At 38.1% G+C, this 17,434-nt stretch overlaps 1 protein-coding gene across 3 annotated transcripts in view; it reads left to right on the plus strand.

Annotated features, from left to right (window-relative positions):
- Positions 1-17,434, plus strand: part of LOC127639062 (cadherin-like and PC-esterase domain-containing protein 1) — a 68,184-nt gene that overhangs the window by 1,657 nt on the left and 49,093 nt on the right. For all 3 annotated transcript variants that reach the window (XM_052120899.1, XM_052120898.1, XM_052120897.1), the window contains exons 2-4: positions 10,505-10,676; positions 16,015-16,109; positions 17,055-17,136. In XM_052120899.1, the coding sequence (XP_051976859.1) occupies positions 10,505-10,676; positions 16,015-16,109; positions 17,055-17,136 (349 nt within the window). The remainder of the gene's footprint in view (positions 1-10,504; positions 10,677-16,014; positions 16,110-17,054; positions 17,137-17,434) is intronic.

The following is a 17,434-nucleotide window of genomic DNA, read 5'->3' on the forward strand; positions in this document are numbered from 1 at the left end:
TAGATGCCTAGCCATTGATTTATTTATGACATTTGTTCGAGGGGTAGTGGGGCACGAGAAAGAGCCCTTAAAGGGATAGTTCACCCCAAAAAAGTTACAATTGTCATAATTTACTCACCCTCATGTTGTTCCAAACCCATATGACTTTCTTCTGTGTAACACAAAAGGAAATATTTGCACAATGTTAGCCTCAGTCACTTTCATTGAATGGAAAAAAGATTGAATGAATAATGGTGGCTGAGGCTAACATTGTGCCTAAAGTTTAGTTTTGTGTTTCACAGAAGAAAGCCATTCAGGTTTGGCACAACATGAGGATGAGTAAATGATGAGAGCATTTTCATATTTAGGTGAACCATCTCTTTAAGAAGAAAATATAAAGGGGCAAAAAATGAGACCGAATCAGATTTGATAGGGACTTATGGGAACGTGACTTAATGGTTTGCTCCAAAGTACACAGTAAAAATGCCAGGGCAAGTACTCATGATATAACATAAACACAAAATTCACTGGTGGCCAAAAGTTTAGAATAATGTACAGATTTTGCACTTCTGGAAAGACATTGGTACTTTTATTCACCAAAGTGGCATTTAACTGATCACAATATATAGTCAGGACATTGATAACATAAAAATTACAATTACAATTTAAAAAAAATAACAATTTCAGAACTTCTTAAACTACTTGAGAGTTTTCATAAAAAATCATCCATGTGCAGCATTGACAGCTTTACAGATCCTTGGCATTCTGTCAGATTGTCCAGATACTCAGATGACATTTCACACCACACTTCCTGCAGCACTTGTCATAGATGTGACTGTCTTGTCGGGCACTTCTCACACACCTTACAGTCTAACTGATCCCACAAAAGCTCAATGGGGTTAAGATCCATAACATTGTTTTCCCATTATCTGTTCCCATTACCTCATTATCTGTCCAATGTCTGTGTTTCTTTGTCCACTCTAACCTTTTATTGTTGTTTTTCTGTTTCAAAAGTGGCCTTTTCTTTGCAATTCTTCCCATAAGGCCTGCACCCCTGAGTCTTCTCTTTACTGTTGTACATGAAACTGGTGTTGAGCAGGTAGAATTCAAAGAAGCTGTCAGCTGAGGACATGTGAGGCGTCTATTTCTCAAACTAGAGACTCTGATGTACTTATCCTCTTGTTTAGTTGTACATCTGGACTTCCAATCCTCTTTCTGTCCTTGTTAGAGACTGTTGTCCTTTGTCTTTGAAGACTGTAGTGTACACCTTTTGTATTATATATGTATATATATATAATTATTATTATTATTATATATTTTTTTTTTGCCAATTTCAAGCGTTGTATAGCCTTCATTCCTCAAAACAATGATTGACTCTTTTCTAGAGAAAGCTGTTTTTGACCTATTGACCTTAAGACACACCAGTCTATTACATACTGTGGCAACTCAAAAACAAACATCAAGACAATGTTAAGCTTCATTTAATGAACCAAATATCTTTCAACTGTGTTTAATATAATGGCAAATTATTTTCTAGTACCAAACTAGCAATTTAACATGATTACTCAAGGATAAGATGTTGGAATGATGGCTGCTGGAAATAGGGTCTGTCTCGATTTGATAAAAAAAATATTTTTTAAAATAGTGATGCTGTTTTTTAGATCAGTAATGTCCTGACAATTGTGTATACGAATTGTACATTTTCTGTTTTCCATTGCAAAAAAAACTGGCTTAGACTAAATCAGTTTTGTGAACATTGGATGTATAGTCTCTATATTGTCTATTACATATTCTATATATGTTTTTTATTTCCTTAAATAATTTTTCTCCCCAATTTGGAATGCTTAATTCCCAGTGCACAGTTAGTCCTCGTGGTGGCGTAGTGACTCGAATGGTGGTGGATGAATCTCAGTTGCCTCCGCGTCTGAGACAGTCAGTCCGCGCATCTTATCACGTGGAGGCTTCATGCTATTCTCCACGGCATCCACGCACAACTCGCCATGCGCCCCACTGAGAGCGAACCACATTATAGTGACCACGAGGAGGTTACCCCTTTTGACTGTACCCTCCCTAGCAACCGGGCCAATTTGGTTGCTTTGGAGACCTTGCTGGAGTCACTCAACACGCCCTGGATTCGAACTTGCGACTCCAGGGTTGGTAGTCAGCATCTTTACTCGCTGAGATACCCAGGCCCCCTGTTTCTTGCTTGTTGTTTGTTTGTTTTCTTTTATAACTTAAAGTATAACCAGGGACAGGTGCTGCAAATTAGCTAGCCAGAAGCCTGCGTACAGAGCATCTGCTGCTTAAACCTATGAAGCAACAATATTCAGTATTGTCCATGTCAAATAAACCAGTAAAAATAAATATACAGTTTACAAAACAATATAAGTACAATACATATACAGGGTGTGTACTGGTGTTGGTGAGAGAGAGCAAAAGATTGAAAACCCGATTTTAAGGTCAATGAGGCAGAAGAAAAGGGCAAGAAAGCAATGAAAGGTTTGAGAGGTTTACGATTAAGCTGTGGTTGTGGCAGTGTGCTTCTGATAATCCTACACTAACTAACTCTGAACAGGAAGTGTACAATGACAACTATGACAGCTGTCCTCAATCAGCAGTTAGTAAGCCGTGTATGTGTGTTCACACAATCTTTGGGAACCTTCTGATGTGTTTTAGGACCATACTATCCCATACAGTGTCTGGGGCTGCAGTATAAATAGTCAAACGCATAGGTATCAAAGTTTGTGTAGCAGGAAACAAGGAATTTGCTTGTGAATTGGCTATATATACCACAGTGTTAAATTAAAAGTTCACCTCAAAAAATTCTCCCATCATTTACTCACCCTCATGCCTTTCGAAACCTGTTTGCAATTCTGTGGAACATAAAAGGAGTAATTTATAGAAGAATATTCAAGCTGTTCTTTTACATACAATGAAAGTGAATGATGACCAGATAGAGATTGACCAATAGTGTGGTAAACAGGCCGATAGCCGATTATTCAGCCGATAGTTTTTAAAATGTATAAGTTGAATAAAAACTTTACACTCAATGTACAATAGCCTTAGTATTACTTTCCATGACGATACATTAATACATTTCTCCCACACTGCTTACAAAGCCAAATAGTGACTATATGCTTCATCAATACTGACAGTATTTATTATTCTGTTTTATTGTCATTTTAAACCTGTAAATGTACAAGAAAGTTAGGGAGAAATGGGGATAGAAAAAATCTACTAAAATATTGTCTTTTTAAGGTAATTTTAGAATAGTGTTGTCTATTTTATATATCCATGTGCCATAACATGAACACACATTGTATTATAAAACAATGTGCCATCTCATGAATATCACAATTATTTCAGAAGGATATATTTTACCATGCTCTTAATAGTTTTACCCATCTACATCATAAATTTAGGAAGTTCAGATGGAAGTTAATTTTGTCAGAACGGAGAAAAAAATGTAAACCAACTTTATAGTCAAAAATCTATAAAACTGTTCCTGTGCATGTGCATTCACACCGAGCTCACACTTTGACTTCTGAAGCAAACAAATGTATTCATAAAAAGTTGCCATTAATGATTGATTTATAACTGATAAGTAATTTATAAATTCACTTTGAAACAAAACCTCTTTGGAGTGCTCATGTTTATAATCTGACTGGAACAAATTAGATGCATCTCTATCCCGGAAAAAAAAAACTCAACGGATATGCACAGATTTATTTAAAACAGCGTATTAAGTGGAACGATAAGCAGTTTCCATCCTTGACTTTGGAACATTGTTCTAACCATTCGAACAGCTAATTTCCATTTGCCCATCCTCTCCACCCAGTCAGCATTGCAGTTCTCTAGTGCAGCGATTAGTTATAAACAAATGTATTAACAAACCACCTCTGGTTGTCTGATTTATTGTGCAGTGACAATAATAATAATAACTAGCATTGTATACATATCTTGGCTTTTCTCCGTCAATGATTTAAACCTGAATATGAAGCATATGTCTTTATAAATAGCCTAGTCATGGTGCACATCAAACTCCATGTTTTGTCAGTGATTGTTTTATTTAACCTCTAGAATGTGCCATTTATATTGTTGAACCAAGGAGTTCAGACTGTAGAAAACTCCAGTGCCGGCCATGGAGAAATTAAACCAAAAATCTATTGGGAACTATTGGAGTTCAGATAGTTAAACAACACATCTATCGACCGATTAATCGGTAAATCCAATATATCGGTCGACCTCTTGACCACGGCCGCCAAGCAAGATTTTCACTGCATAACAACTTACATTTCAGTTTGCTTATCACTCAAACTTATCATCTGACTTAAGAATTTTGCAGTAAAGCGCACAAGTTGAAACAACTTCTTTTGTGGCATTTATGTTGCTTAGTTTTTCCTTTTTGGAGATTGACAGCCCCTGGTCACCATCCTCTTAAATGTTTTGGATGAGAACAGCTTGAACATTCTGCTGTCCTTTTGTGCTCCATAAAAAAATTAAAAGTCATATAGGTTTGGAACGAAATCGAGGGTAAATTATGACAATTTTAATTTTGGGGTGAACTATATCTTTAAGGATTCTGTGTTATTGTTAGCTATTAAAAGGAATAATATTATATATATATATATGCACAGCAGCCAGAGTGAACCGCATAATAACCATAATGTTTCTTTGGTGGATTATCTTAATGTAGTGTTGCATAACATATATCTATTCAAAATTCATAACATTCATTTGAAGAAAAATGGTTATACCATCCCACAAACCAATGGCGTCTCATTGCCCCAGGAGACAAATAGGAGAAGCACATTCATGTTAACGAAGTCACTTGTCTGGACTGGAGTCTGTCTGGTGCTGATCCAGTCTCAGCTGATGAGTTTACACACACATAAACACGCGCACATACTTTTAGTAATGCGAACAATTGCAGTGACTGCCAATGTGTCGGTCTAAGATGAACCTCACTATGCAGTGCTTAGACATTACACTTTATCAGCCTTTTAAAATGTTCTTTTATATCACATGCCAATTCAAAGTCCCTTTCAAGGCATGTCAATCAACTCAGCGGCCATCTTTGGAATGTTTCTCAGCTGGCTGTGCAGCTACAAGCAGCATAAATGTATAGCTTATATCTACTTGAATGGGGTAAGACTGAAATCTCCATAGCATTTATTCAAGATTACGAGCAAAGAACATATTTCAAATCAGAAATATGGCACTTTTACCAGTAAGGTAAGTTAGGCCATTGGGCTTTCCAATTTCGCCCATTAATTTTAAGACCATGCTAAACTGTCTCGGTACTAATATCACATAATCTACATTGAAGTGTGGCAACATTCAAGGAATTTCTTTATTAAAGTTTGTTGCTAATGCTAGCATCACTATAACTATTACTCCTACCTGGGGGATCTCAGGAATTTGAACAAAATCCTAACCCTAAGTATTAAACTTCTAAATGAATTACACCACAATCACAGCACAATATAATATATGACACACAGTATAAAAGACATGTAAAAATGAACCTCTGCAGTCGCAATGCTCTCAGGAGACAGGGTACCCTGCTGTCTAGCACATGCTATGCATACTGTAGTCTATATTAGGCTTGCTGTTTGCACGAACAACTGCACTCAATCACTTTCAGGGCTGAATGCTTGCTAAAGACACTTAGTTTATGCGTGCATTCTAATGCAGTTCAAGTATACCGAGAGTTTGTTGTCTGCTGCTTGGGGCGAAGACAAGTTTGGAAGGTCAGCAAGCAGCGTGAACTGCTTTCGTTCTCTCTGCGTCACATTGTTATGGAGGGTCTAGATGTGGCAGAGAGGTGTGTTTGGTATGATATCAGTTTGTATGTGTGTGTGTTCGATGTGGTTTGCCTCAAAAGTCTCTATTTAGATTTGGTAACTTCATGCGTGATTCTGATCGAATAGCTGTGTAAAGGCTCTCCATGATGCATTCGAGACAGATAGCAATCTGCCATTTTTGAATCACATGACCAGATGAATATCACTTAATTAATCTCAGTAATCGTTTTGTTATTGGACACTCATTCTTCGATTCAATTAATCATGGCTGATTGTGAATAGTGCATTTTTACAATGGCATCTGTAACTGAAAACTATTTATTTTGAATGATGCTGCATCCACACCACTAGGTGTCGCTGTGAGTCCAAGATGACATGAGCAAATAAAAAGATTTCACTACTTGGCATTAGCATCATGAACTATATATATATATATATATATATATATATATATTAGGAGTATGTGAATGGTAGATTGGACAGAATTCTATTTTTTGGAGATCAAGGGTGAATGTGCATACCCAATGAGATAGCAACCCGATCAATCAACACACATGAAGTAACTATGTGCAAATATGTCCTGAGAAAAGATAAATAGATGGGTGCCTCGCGACAGCCATGATTAACCCCTGAACCTTATACATGGGGCCAGGGGTAACAGAACCCATCATCCAGAGTAGCAGGCAGAGAGCGAGAGAGAGAGAGAGAGAGAGAGAGAGAGGTGGGGGTATTTGTGGAGGGGGAGAAAGAAAATAAAAACAAGGAGAAGTTTGTAGTGGAAATGCTTGGAAATGCCAAATCTTTGGCCAAGTAAACCATTCACTTTGCATGGACAAGTAGGGTTTGAGGTCTCTGCTGAATACTAACAGAACCCACATTTTGTTGTTCTCCCCCCTGCTCCTCTCATCAAAAGCGTTTTCTTGAAGTGAAGGACTTGTTCAGTTAACCTGACCCAGATGTGCCTTACACTGAGGTTAAATATCGAATCTGGATTACAGGACTATTATGTTCTTTGTAGAAACTTTTACAACATAGTTTCTTGGATTTTACCCAGAAGATGATGGAAACATGATCAGAAGTGTTCACATAGCCTATTTTACAATGGCATAGTGGTAAACTATTACACGCGGCTTATTCTGAGTATACAATTGCCCATGATACCCTTTGATAAAATGCCTTTCCTCTGACGCATGTGAATGTAGAGAGTGACTTATATTTATGGCAGTTATGTTTGACTCATAAGTAACCAGAGCAGGGTTTCTGAGATGATAATTGTATTTTGGTGTGGACACAACTCTCTGAACACTCACAAACTAAATTATTTTAGTCTGACCTTACCAGAACACTAAATGTTTTGGTAACGTGCCAAAATCTTTGAACTTGGTAATACACGTTTTTTCCTACATGCATCATGGTAATACCATGTTTTTAGACATGTACCATGGTAATACCACTGTATTCTTCGAGGCACCCTGGAGTGCCATATACTGTAAATACCATTGAAAATAATTATGGTAACCATGCATTACCATTGTGTGTATATGTGTGTGTGTGTGTGTGTGTGTGTGTGTGTGTGTGTGTGTGTATGTATATATACACAGTATACCATAGCATTTCCATCTGATGGCATGAATATACAATGGAACTGCTTTGGTATATACGTTTTTTTTTTTTTACACATTGTGCTATAGTGTTTTGTAAGAGTTTTCTGCATAGCATCTCTCCGGGTGGTCTGGTCTGTGTCTTGGTCAGCTGCATGTGTGTATGTGGGTGGGTGGTCGTGTTTGTTGGGGCAGTGGGCATGTGAGAATTGAGTTGTTTGACTGCAAGTACAGGTGCTGGTATCTGCTTAGATTAGTTTAATTGTATTACACAAACAACACTTGCATTATGTGTGTATATACAAATACCCTCCTGTATATGTGAGCACAATACATGTAATTAAACCGAGTGATTGTTTCTCTGTCAGTAGGATGTGTCCGCGTGTGATTTGGTGATGTGTGTCTTAAAGGTCATGACCCTTTGGGTACAGTCTTAGGAGGATGGCCTTTAAAGAACATGAATAGGATTTTTTTATATATATATGTTGAAAATGATGTCAACTCACTAGAGATGAAGACTCTAGTCATATCAGTAACCTAATTAAAGCCGTTTAATTTTACATGGAGCAGGCCACCCCCTCATAGACGCTGCCATGTTGACAACACATGACAACCTGTGTCATGCAATTTACTGAGTTGCTACCACCACTAATAATGATAAAAATGATAACGCGTTTACTTTATATAGCGCTTTCTGCCAGTGCTCAAACATAAAAGTATGTGTAAACAAATCAATCAGACAAACCATAAAATAACGAACGCAATATACTTACTACAAACAACAACTGAGCCCAAGTCAACATTATGTGATGGTGGTATGGTATTGATTAAACAGGAGTGTGATCCACCAGACAGTCTGAGCAGAATGAGTGCAAGTACAAAGATAAAATGTCAACAGAAGAGGTCCCTGCTGGAGTCATGAAACAAACCGGTACTACCTGCAGCTCTCAAGGATAAGCGGCGTGATAGAGAGAGCTTGTGAACCACGATTGCACAGTCTACCGTGCAAAAACTCATTGAAATGAATTTGGATTGGAAACAAGAATGTCCATTGTAGGGATTTGTTTATTATGAGATGGATAAAACAGACTGAAAGCAACAAAACAAAAGATAAAACATGTTCGGTGTAAAGCGGCAGCATTTGCTAAACAAACTTCCAGTATCCAGGACGATAGGTGTCAGTATAGAGTCCAAAACCACAAGTACTACTGTGACCGATGGGACAAGAAAGAGCCACTCTTACTGAGTGCACCTTTAAAGATAGTAGCAGTATTTTTAGTCTGAACACTTGGTGTTTAATTACACACATACCAAAACAGTCATCACTGTCTCTCACATACTTGTGCACAATCTCTTAAGAAATAAAGCTAGTCAAGTTTGAGTTCACACATTTGTATTAAAGATCAAAGTCGTTGAGTAAGTCTGGCTTCCACCTGTTTTAAATCAACCTCGCTTTTCGTCATTTTCAACTTTACAGTATTTCAGCTATGATTTAATCATATGTTCATAGATGCCTGCACGCATCACAAGACAAAATTAATATTTATAAATGCGTATTACCATTCCCAGTTGATATGAGGTGAGAATTAAAGGAAAATTTCGCTGAAGGGGTTTAATGTATTTCTGTTTTGCTGATTTAAATTCAGAACCTATTAAAATAAATGTAGCCATCATTTTCACTTTCAGCTCTTTTGAGTTTTGTATGTTTCTCTCTCTCTCTCTCTCTCTCTCTCTCCCTCCTTTCTTTTTATTTTCTTGCTCTCTTATTGAGATGTTTCTTATTAGTTGTTATTGCTTGCTTGAAGCGCTGGCATGTTTTAGGCACCGCTGTAATAAAGTAATGATGTTTATGTCTTGGGCCACAGACACACAGTGCGAAATGAATGCAGTCCAGTAATTGCATGTTTTAGATTAGCATCTGTTGCCTGAGGTCTCCAAGAGGGGCAAGTGAAAGAGAGGAGGAGAGACAGACTGTGGGATGTAGGAGAGAGAAAACGAGAGAGAGAGTTATGAGTGGAATAAGATTTATGAATGGAATAAGTTGAATGAACATTGGAAAATTAGCAGAAATGTTTAGGTGAGAGGAAAAGTAGAACAGTTGGTGGGTGGTTGCGATGCAGTTGCTAAAGTGTTCAGAGTGTTTTTGAAGCTGATTGCTATGCAGTTGCTAGGGTGTTCTGGGTAGCGACCTGGTGGTTGCACCACACTAGCAGACTCCAAACAACTCCATTTTGGCGAGGGTGTCACACATGCAGACTGTTTTGCTGAGATCTCTCTCAGATTTTACGTGGAGTTCACAGAAATAACAACAGGTGTACCGCATGAGCAAAAACAATTGTAAAAGAGTGATTAGGATGTGATTCATGGAGTAACTTTACCTTGTGAAAGTGTGTGATTGTGGTTTTATCCCCTTGAGGCTTGCTGTAGAATGTGTATGTCCATATCCAGTTTTCAGTGGGTTAAGAAATGGCGTATGATAAAAACAGACTGTTACCCCTCTGCTTTCTGATTTTGTGAGTCATTTTAGTGTGGAAAAACGCTTGGTGGCAGAATCACTATGGATTACAATTAGTGTTTTTGATGATATTCTGCTGAGTGCAATGAAAATGTTCAGATCAGCTTGACGTCAGTTCTTTTGTAAAAGAAGCAACTCATTGGTCACTTGAAGAGAACACAATAGTCTGTCCCAGGGACAGAATGATTTTTTCTGTCATTTTGGATAATTTTTTCCTGTTGCTGAAACCTTTAACTCAGCAGGAAATGATTAGCACTAATGACCACTCCATCTCTCACCTGCTAGTATGTTTCTTAGCAATCAGACTTACAATTTTCACCTGGTGAATAATACAATTGGTGAAAACAATCTCAAACACTTTTATTGAAAGCCATTTCTAGCGATCAAAACAGCATAGAGACTTTTGACTCTGGCTAGTAACCACCTAGCATTCACCCAGAAAACCACAGCAACTACCTAACGACCACCCAGAACATCATATCAACCTACAGAAGTGTATAGCGTGGGCAAGCAATGCTCGGATTTTCATCAGAAAATTGAATAATCTAGTTGCTAAACATAGTGTACTGTTTCTGATGCTTTTTTCCATCACTATTTTTCAGGTGCAACATTCTAAACGCAGCTGTGCGGGAAAAGCCATTATTCTAACAGGCCAACAGGCTCCGACAGATACAGAGGTTCAGTTGTATCAGCGAGTTCTACAACAGCAGGGGTATCATGTGGATCAAGCTCGCTTTGCTGAGACCAGTGCGACTCTCAGACAGGACAGAAGAGGTAAGAATCATATAGTTTGTATTCTTGACACTGTATGGGCTCAATAATGTTTTGCAGTATGCATCACAGAATTCACATTTTCTGTATGCTTGAAGTACCTGGATGACCCACACTATGAGACAATGTATCTCAAATGCAAGACCAACTTGACCTTCCGTTTTCACTGTGATGATTTGATTTAAAAAGCATTGTGTGCTTGTTGGGCAGTTGGTTTAGGGATTAATTTAGAACCCCTGCTTCATGGTCACAGCTGAGGTCCTGAAGGCCCACCTCACCCTTCAGGTCATGAATGGGCACGAGAGGTCAATGAAACGAAGGCCTCTCTTGTGAACTGCACAGTAGCTTAACATCTTTCACGACATGTACATAGATGTGGATTGGAGCCAATTGATTCAGTGTTATTACATTCATCTAGTCTTTATACTGATGTCGAAACTAGCATTATGCAACCTTATCACCATCAAATGAGGTTGTAAAATGTGACTGAGCACTATGCTTCAAAAAAATAAGCTGAACAATACATTTTTTAATAGTTATTTTGATTAATATAGTTGACCACATTTCCTGAATAAGGATGTAATGACATAATTGTGGACGAATAAATACAAGCAAAACCTTTTTGAGAGAACGCAGTATGTGCGTGCATGTGTGTTTCGCGAGTATCCAAACAGGTGTTGTCTTTGCCACTGCGGGTAAAGACTGGTTGTCAACAGCCGTCTGTCAGTATGATTAATGGGCAGGCCTGCCAACCACAAGCTGTCCAGATCTAAACCTTTGAGGTCATCAGGGCAACAACTTTACCCCCAAACAACTTTACCAGAGACATGCACAGAGAGACCGCTGATAAAACTGTCCTTCATACACTCGCACACACCCAGATGCCGAGAAAACTGGAGACATTAGTGAGGTTCCCCATTCTGTTCCATTTCTGGCACACAAAGTGTGTGTGTTTGTACATACTGTACTTAGCTATGGTTGTAGGACTAAATTGTCCCTATATTCAAGTTAAATCTGACAAAACCTCACTTTAGGGACATCCGGGGGATATACCTACACATTAGGTATCTTGGCCTAACAATGGGCAATACTTTTTACAGCATTTTATAAATATACTATTGTTTATTGTTTGTATATATTAGTTCTTAATCCTTAATGTAATGTTAACATATGCAAATTTTTATATATATTTTTTTTTTTTAATTAGCATTAATCAACCAAGATTAATAAATGCTTTTAAAGTATTGATTATTATTAGTTCATGTTAAATAATGTAGTTAACTATTGTTAATAAAAAACACCTTATTGTAAAGTATTACCAATTAAAAAAATTCTAAAAACATGAACTTTTCTAGTAGGTTTAGAAAGTCGTCACCATTATAGAAAAACAAACATGTGTATACACGGCCAGGGCCTTTGCTAGCTATAAGCAGTTTAAGTGGGCGCTTAGGGCCCCCGAGCCACCAGGAGGCCCGACAAAGCAAGGTTTACCGTAATTTCCGGACTATTGAGCGCACCTGAATATAAGCCGCATCCACTGATTTTTAAATAAAATATTATTTTGAACATAAATAAGCCGCTCCTGTCTATAAGCCGCAGGTGCCTACCGGTACATTGAAACAAATGAACTTTACTCAGGCTTTAACGAAACACGGCTTGTAACAAAAATAAATAGGCTTTAACGAAACACAGTGTGGCAGCGGGGGCGTGGTCAAGGGCCCGTCCGGGAGAGAAAAGCGGTAAGGGCGCTTACACCTGAGCTAAATTATGTCTAACACCGGTGTCTAATTTCAGTAAGCATGTGGAGAGCGGCATAAAAAGGCAGCAGCCACAGAGCTGAGAGAGTGACACACGTCAGTCTAGTGTTGGCGCATAGAAGAATTGAGAAACTTTATAAAATTGATTGTAAACATTGCTGTGGCCATTAAAAGCCTTACCTAGAACGTCAAGTGCCCTGCTGAAAACTGTCCCACTGGTGCCCGTGTGACAGTTTTCCCAAGAAGGACACGTGAAGCAGGGCACTTGAAATTAGACACCGGTGTTAGACATAATTTAGCGCAGGTGTGAGCGCCCTTACAGCTTTTCTCTCCCGTACGGGCGCTTGACCACGCCCCCGCTGCCACACACGGCTTGTAATAAAACATTTGCAGTAAATAGTAGCCTACCAAGAAAGTCATTGGTCACTATCTTCCTCGTCCTGTGCACTGAAACCACTGAAGTCATCTCCTTCGGTGTCGGAGTTGAATAGCCTCAGATTTAGTTGTCTTTTTGCACTGAGTCAATTCCTCACGCTGCTGTTTCCAGCGTCTTATCATCGACTCATTAAGACCAAGCTCCCGTGCAGCAGCTCTATTTCCTTTTCAACAGCCAGATCAATCGCCTTCAACTTGAAAGCAGCATCCTATGCGTTTCTCCATGTCTTTGCCATGGTGAGGGTGACAAAATTACTACCGTAATCAGAATGATGGGAAGTTTGAGCCTTCGATTTAATCTAAACAGTAAACAAAAAAAGTTGTTTTGACCTTAACCCGTTCGGCAATTTCATTGGTCTAATGAAAGCTTCACGCCGCCAAAAAACTGAGCACGTCACAGAATGTTTTTTTTTTTCAGCACAAAATTTGAAAGCGGGAAAAAGCCATATATTAGCCGCGTCATTGTATAAGCCGCGAGGTTCAAAGCGTGGGAAAAAAGTTGCGGCTTATAGTCCGGAAATTACGGTATTTATAATATAATTTATTTTTAAATATAGATATACTAAAAGCTGCACATAATACTTAGGCATCTCTTATGGCTCAATAAGACAGATATAGGGCCCCCTTGTGGCCCGAGTGGGAAGGGAGAATGTTATGATCTGGGGGCCTCCAAGAAAGACTTTGATTTGGGCCCCCATATGCTTAAAAACAACCCTGTGATTGGCTATAGTTTTGGGGCAAATTTGTCTGCAGAAAAGTTGCAAAATCTGAAGAAAACAATTAATATTTAAATAATGTGGTTTTTTTTTTGTTTTTTTTTTTTAAGTTGTTGTTTTTTAGAGGTAGGGTTAGGATTAGTCTATAGTAATTAGCTTTAAAGAAAAATAAATGAGAGAGGTCTATGGTGCATTCACATTTAAATGTGTATTAAGTGTTTGATCATACATTTCCATGTGGTGACAATTTTGTGGACAGCACAGACAGTAATTTAGCAACTTATTCAGCTAGGAGTTGTTTGTGTGCATCAGTCACTGGCAGTTATGGCTGTTGACCAGATTTTGGTACTAGCTGCCTGGAGACTTCACCGGAAACTGTGGGAAAACTCTGACGCAGACATAAGATTATGATAAGATTATTATTATCATGTTGGTATTAGGAGGGATGCAAGGGCTCATATCCACGATTCCCCTTTAGGCTATAAACAGTACTTCCTGTCGTTTGGGCTGGAACGGCACACAGGCACAAATGTTTGGACTTCTTGCAAAATACACACCAGCCCATTTCCTGAAGCGATGCTGACTATCACAATAACTACCAGATGTTTGTTTTCCCCCCACTTGTCCTCTCTCCTTTGCACAAAGAATTTAAAGAAACTTTAATAGCACAATAAACAAGGGTTCATATTTCCAAAGCAGTAATAATCATCACACACACAAATACATTCACGGCTTAATGTGATTTCCTCAAGAAGGACATATTCCTGGAGCAACAACATCATTGTTTGTCCTGGAACAATATTCCAATTATCCAATGAGATTTTAGGTTAAAATGTAGGGTTAGGTCTGAGGTTAATGGTTTCAACAACATTCTTATCAGTCAATGATTTCCATCTGTTTCAGTGGGTTGGTTATATGGATCAAGACTTTTCAAAACTCTAGTATTAAACTTGAGTGCATTTCTTGTCCCACACAATTTGTTCTACGAGACCTTATATCATGGGGCTTGTTCTTTTACTTTTCTAAGCACTTTAACTTGAAGGGATCATCTGAGCCATATAAGAACCAGAATGTCATGGAGTCCTTGTGGTGGTATCTTTTGAATTGGGCCAGTATGCAACCACCCAGAACATCTCAACATCATGGAAGCAACTGTTGTACATTACAGGCGAAACTCCCATTTTCTCCAATGTATTGATTTATAGTTAGGGCATGAGAAGTGCAGTTCTGTTTATACTTCGATTTTTGTGCATTAAGAACAAAAGCTTTCTGTGTTTGCTTGGAGAGCTGACAATAGCATTTTGGCACTGTTTGTATCAATAGTATTTCTGGATGGTTAATCAAGGCAGTTTAAAATTCCCTTGTAAGGGCATTTGACAGCTTCCATGTAATCCTACATGTAACCAGGCATCATCTATGACCCGTTACATGGCTTAATAGACCTTGTTTCAGGTGGAAAGATTTTAGTGTGGACTTCTAGATGGCTAATTGGGCCTCTGAACTGTTCTAGAATTTGGGGTATTAAAACGGCACTCATAAATCATGCATTCATGCGTGTTTGCATACAGAGAGAGGTGAGGTGGGGTGGGTGGGGGGTGGTTGCATGTCTTTGATATTCTGATCAAAACCATATCCCTCCTTTTAACTTTTTAAATTTCCTTTATATGGTTCTGGTTTTAAAAATGCAAAGTACGGATGAAGGCAATCTTTTCAATGGAAAGGAAAATTGGCCATGGCCCATCTCTTCCTGGCTGTGCTTTTGAGTCACCAAACTAAAGTGTTACGTAATCTACTTTTGTCCATATTTTTAGGTCTATAAAAGAGCATCACAAATGTTGGGCTTTATTTTAAGGGTTCAGGGTTTTTTTTTTTTTTTTCCCATATTTTCATTATTCCCATATTCTTCTCCTCTTATAAAAATCCAGACAGCCTTAAGGTAGTTACACCCAAAAAAGAAAAATCTCATGTTGTTCCACATGCATATGACTGACTTTCTTCCCTTGATGAAAGTGAATGGTGACTGAGACTAATATTCTGTTTGATATTGCTCAAACATTCAGTTAAGTAATTTTTTTTTCTATCCCTATAACTTCTATTCATTGAGCCCAAACTTCTAAACATACTGATTTTGCTTTGCAGATCATTTCAACTTTTGATGTGCTATTTATTCTTTTGCAAACATATGCTTTTTAAGAAAACATTGCTAGAATGCATACTGGATTCAGAATTTCTTGCATTTATCTGCAAACTGTATTGTGATTCGTATTTGCATCTATTTAACCAGCTCCGATTCAGCAGTTCAAATCCAAAGACTAAAACAAAAGCATACCTACAATTTTAACACTATTCTTTTACTGCCTTGGAAGCACTAGTATTTCCTTCAGGAAATGCAAATCGAGTTTTTTCTCTCTCTAAATCTATTTTCTCTTACAGATGGAAGAGACTGGTCTGTCTTGGTATGTTTAAAGGGATCTGAAAAAAGCTGCCTGCGAAAAATCAACTTTGCCCGTCCTTACCACCACCAGAGGGTAAGACCACCCACTCCTCTGCTGTCTTAACTCATATCCAGTGCTATTGAAGAGATTCCTCTTGATGATACAAACTAAGTCATAGATAAAAATGTGAAAAATCTTGTTTATTATAGATCTGAGACTTCAGAAGGGAAAAATAACACCAAAGCTAAACGTTTATCTAAGCGCTACGATCTGGTGAAGTGATTTAGTGGGAGAAAAATATTTATAGAAACCAGGCCCCAGTGAAGCAGGACTACACCATTTTAACATTCCAGCGTCCTTAAAGGGATAGTTCAGTGGATATTCTGTAATTATTTACTCACCCTTATGTTGTTCCAAACACATTTGTCTTTCTTACATGGAACCCAAAATGATAAGTAAAGCTGAATGTTAGGTCACCATTCACTTTCACTGTCACTGTATGGAAAAAATATACAAGGAAAGTGAATGGTGACTTAGGCTAACATTCTGCCTTACATGTCCATTTGTGTTCCATGGAAGAAAAAAAGTCAGAAGGGTTTGGAACAACACAAGGGTGAGTAAATGATTACCAAATTAACCATTTTGAGTGATCTAAAAATTGTGGAATCTCTAAAAAAACAAAAAACTGCAGAAATGCAGAATACTCCAAAAGCAGTTCTGGTATTTACTTATAGTTAATCTAAAACATTGTTTTACCTAATAATGTTCATATAATGACCAGATTTGTTTTAGATCATGCCCTTAAATATCCCAGCTTTTGTTCGTCTCCTGAGCCAGTTACAGTTCTGGATGTCATCCAAGCTCAGTTGCTACTTACTGTCTCAGTTATTAAGTCATTCTCGTTCACAAGCTATTAGTCATTCTCACGGGATCATAAGGAATTACTGAAGGATGTGTGTAAACGTTTTTAAACTATCCGTCATGGTGGTTTTGGCTAAACTGACTTTGGATCCCTCCGTGGGTCGATTCTCTTTCCAGGTTAACATTATTCCAGCATTTTCCGGAGCGTTTTTGGACATGGGCGGTGTCTGCCGGTTTTTGACAGACAGCAAGTTGTCAGGTGAGCAGAATAGGAATGTTCCTGTCATTTCTTTAGCATAGGTAGTCATGTTAAGTTCGGAGACATCTCATGTTTCTATAGCAACAATTCTATAGCCACAACATTAAAGGAATTGTTCACCCATAAATAAAAATTCATTCATCATTCTATCGCCCTATTCCTCACACAATGCTGTCTTATGACATCTAAAGATTTTACTCAGCCTGGTCTCATGAAATTTATGTGATAATTGCAAAGTTTTTGCAAAACTGAAATTACGTGCTTCATAACACGTTCGGCTGCAGTTTCCAAGTAAAGC

Source organism: Xyrauchen texanus, chromosome 47, assembly GCF_025860055.1.
Source record: "Xyrauchen texanus isolate HMW12.3.18 chromosome 47, RBS_HiC_50CHRs, whole genome shotgun sequence".
In the NCBI taxonomy this organism is placed as follows: domain Eukaryota; kingdom Metazoa; phylum Chordata; class Actinopteri; order Cypriniformes; family Catostomidae; genus Xyrauchen; species Xyrauchen texanus.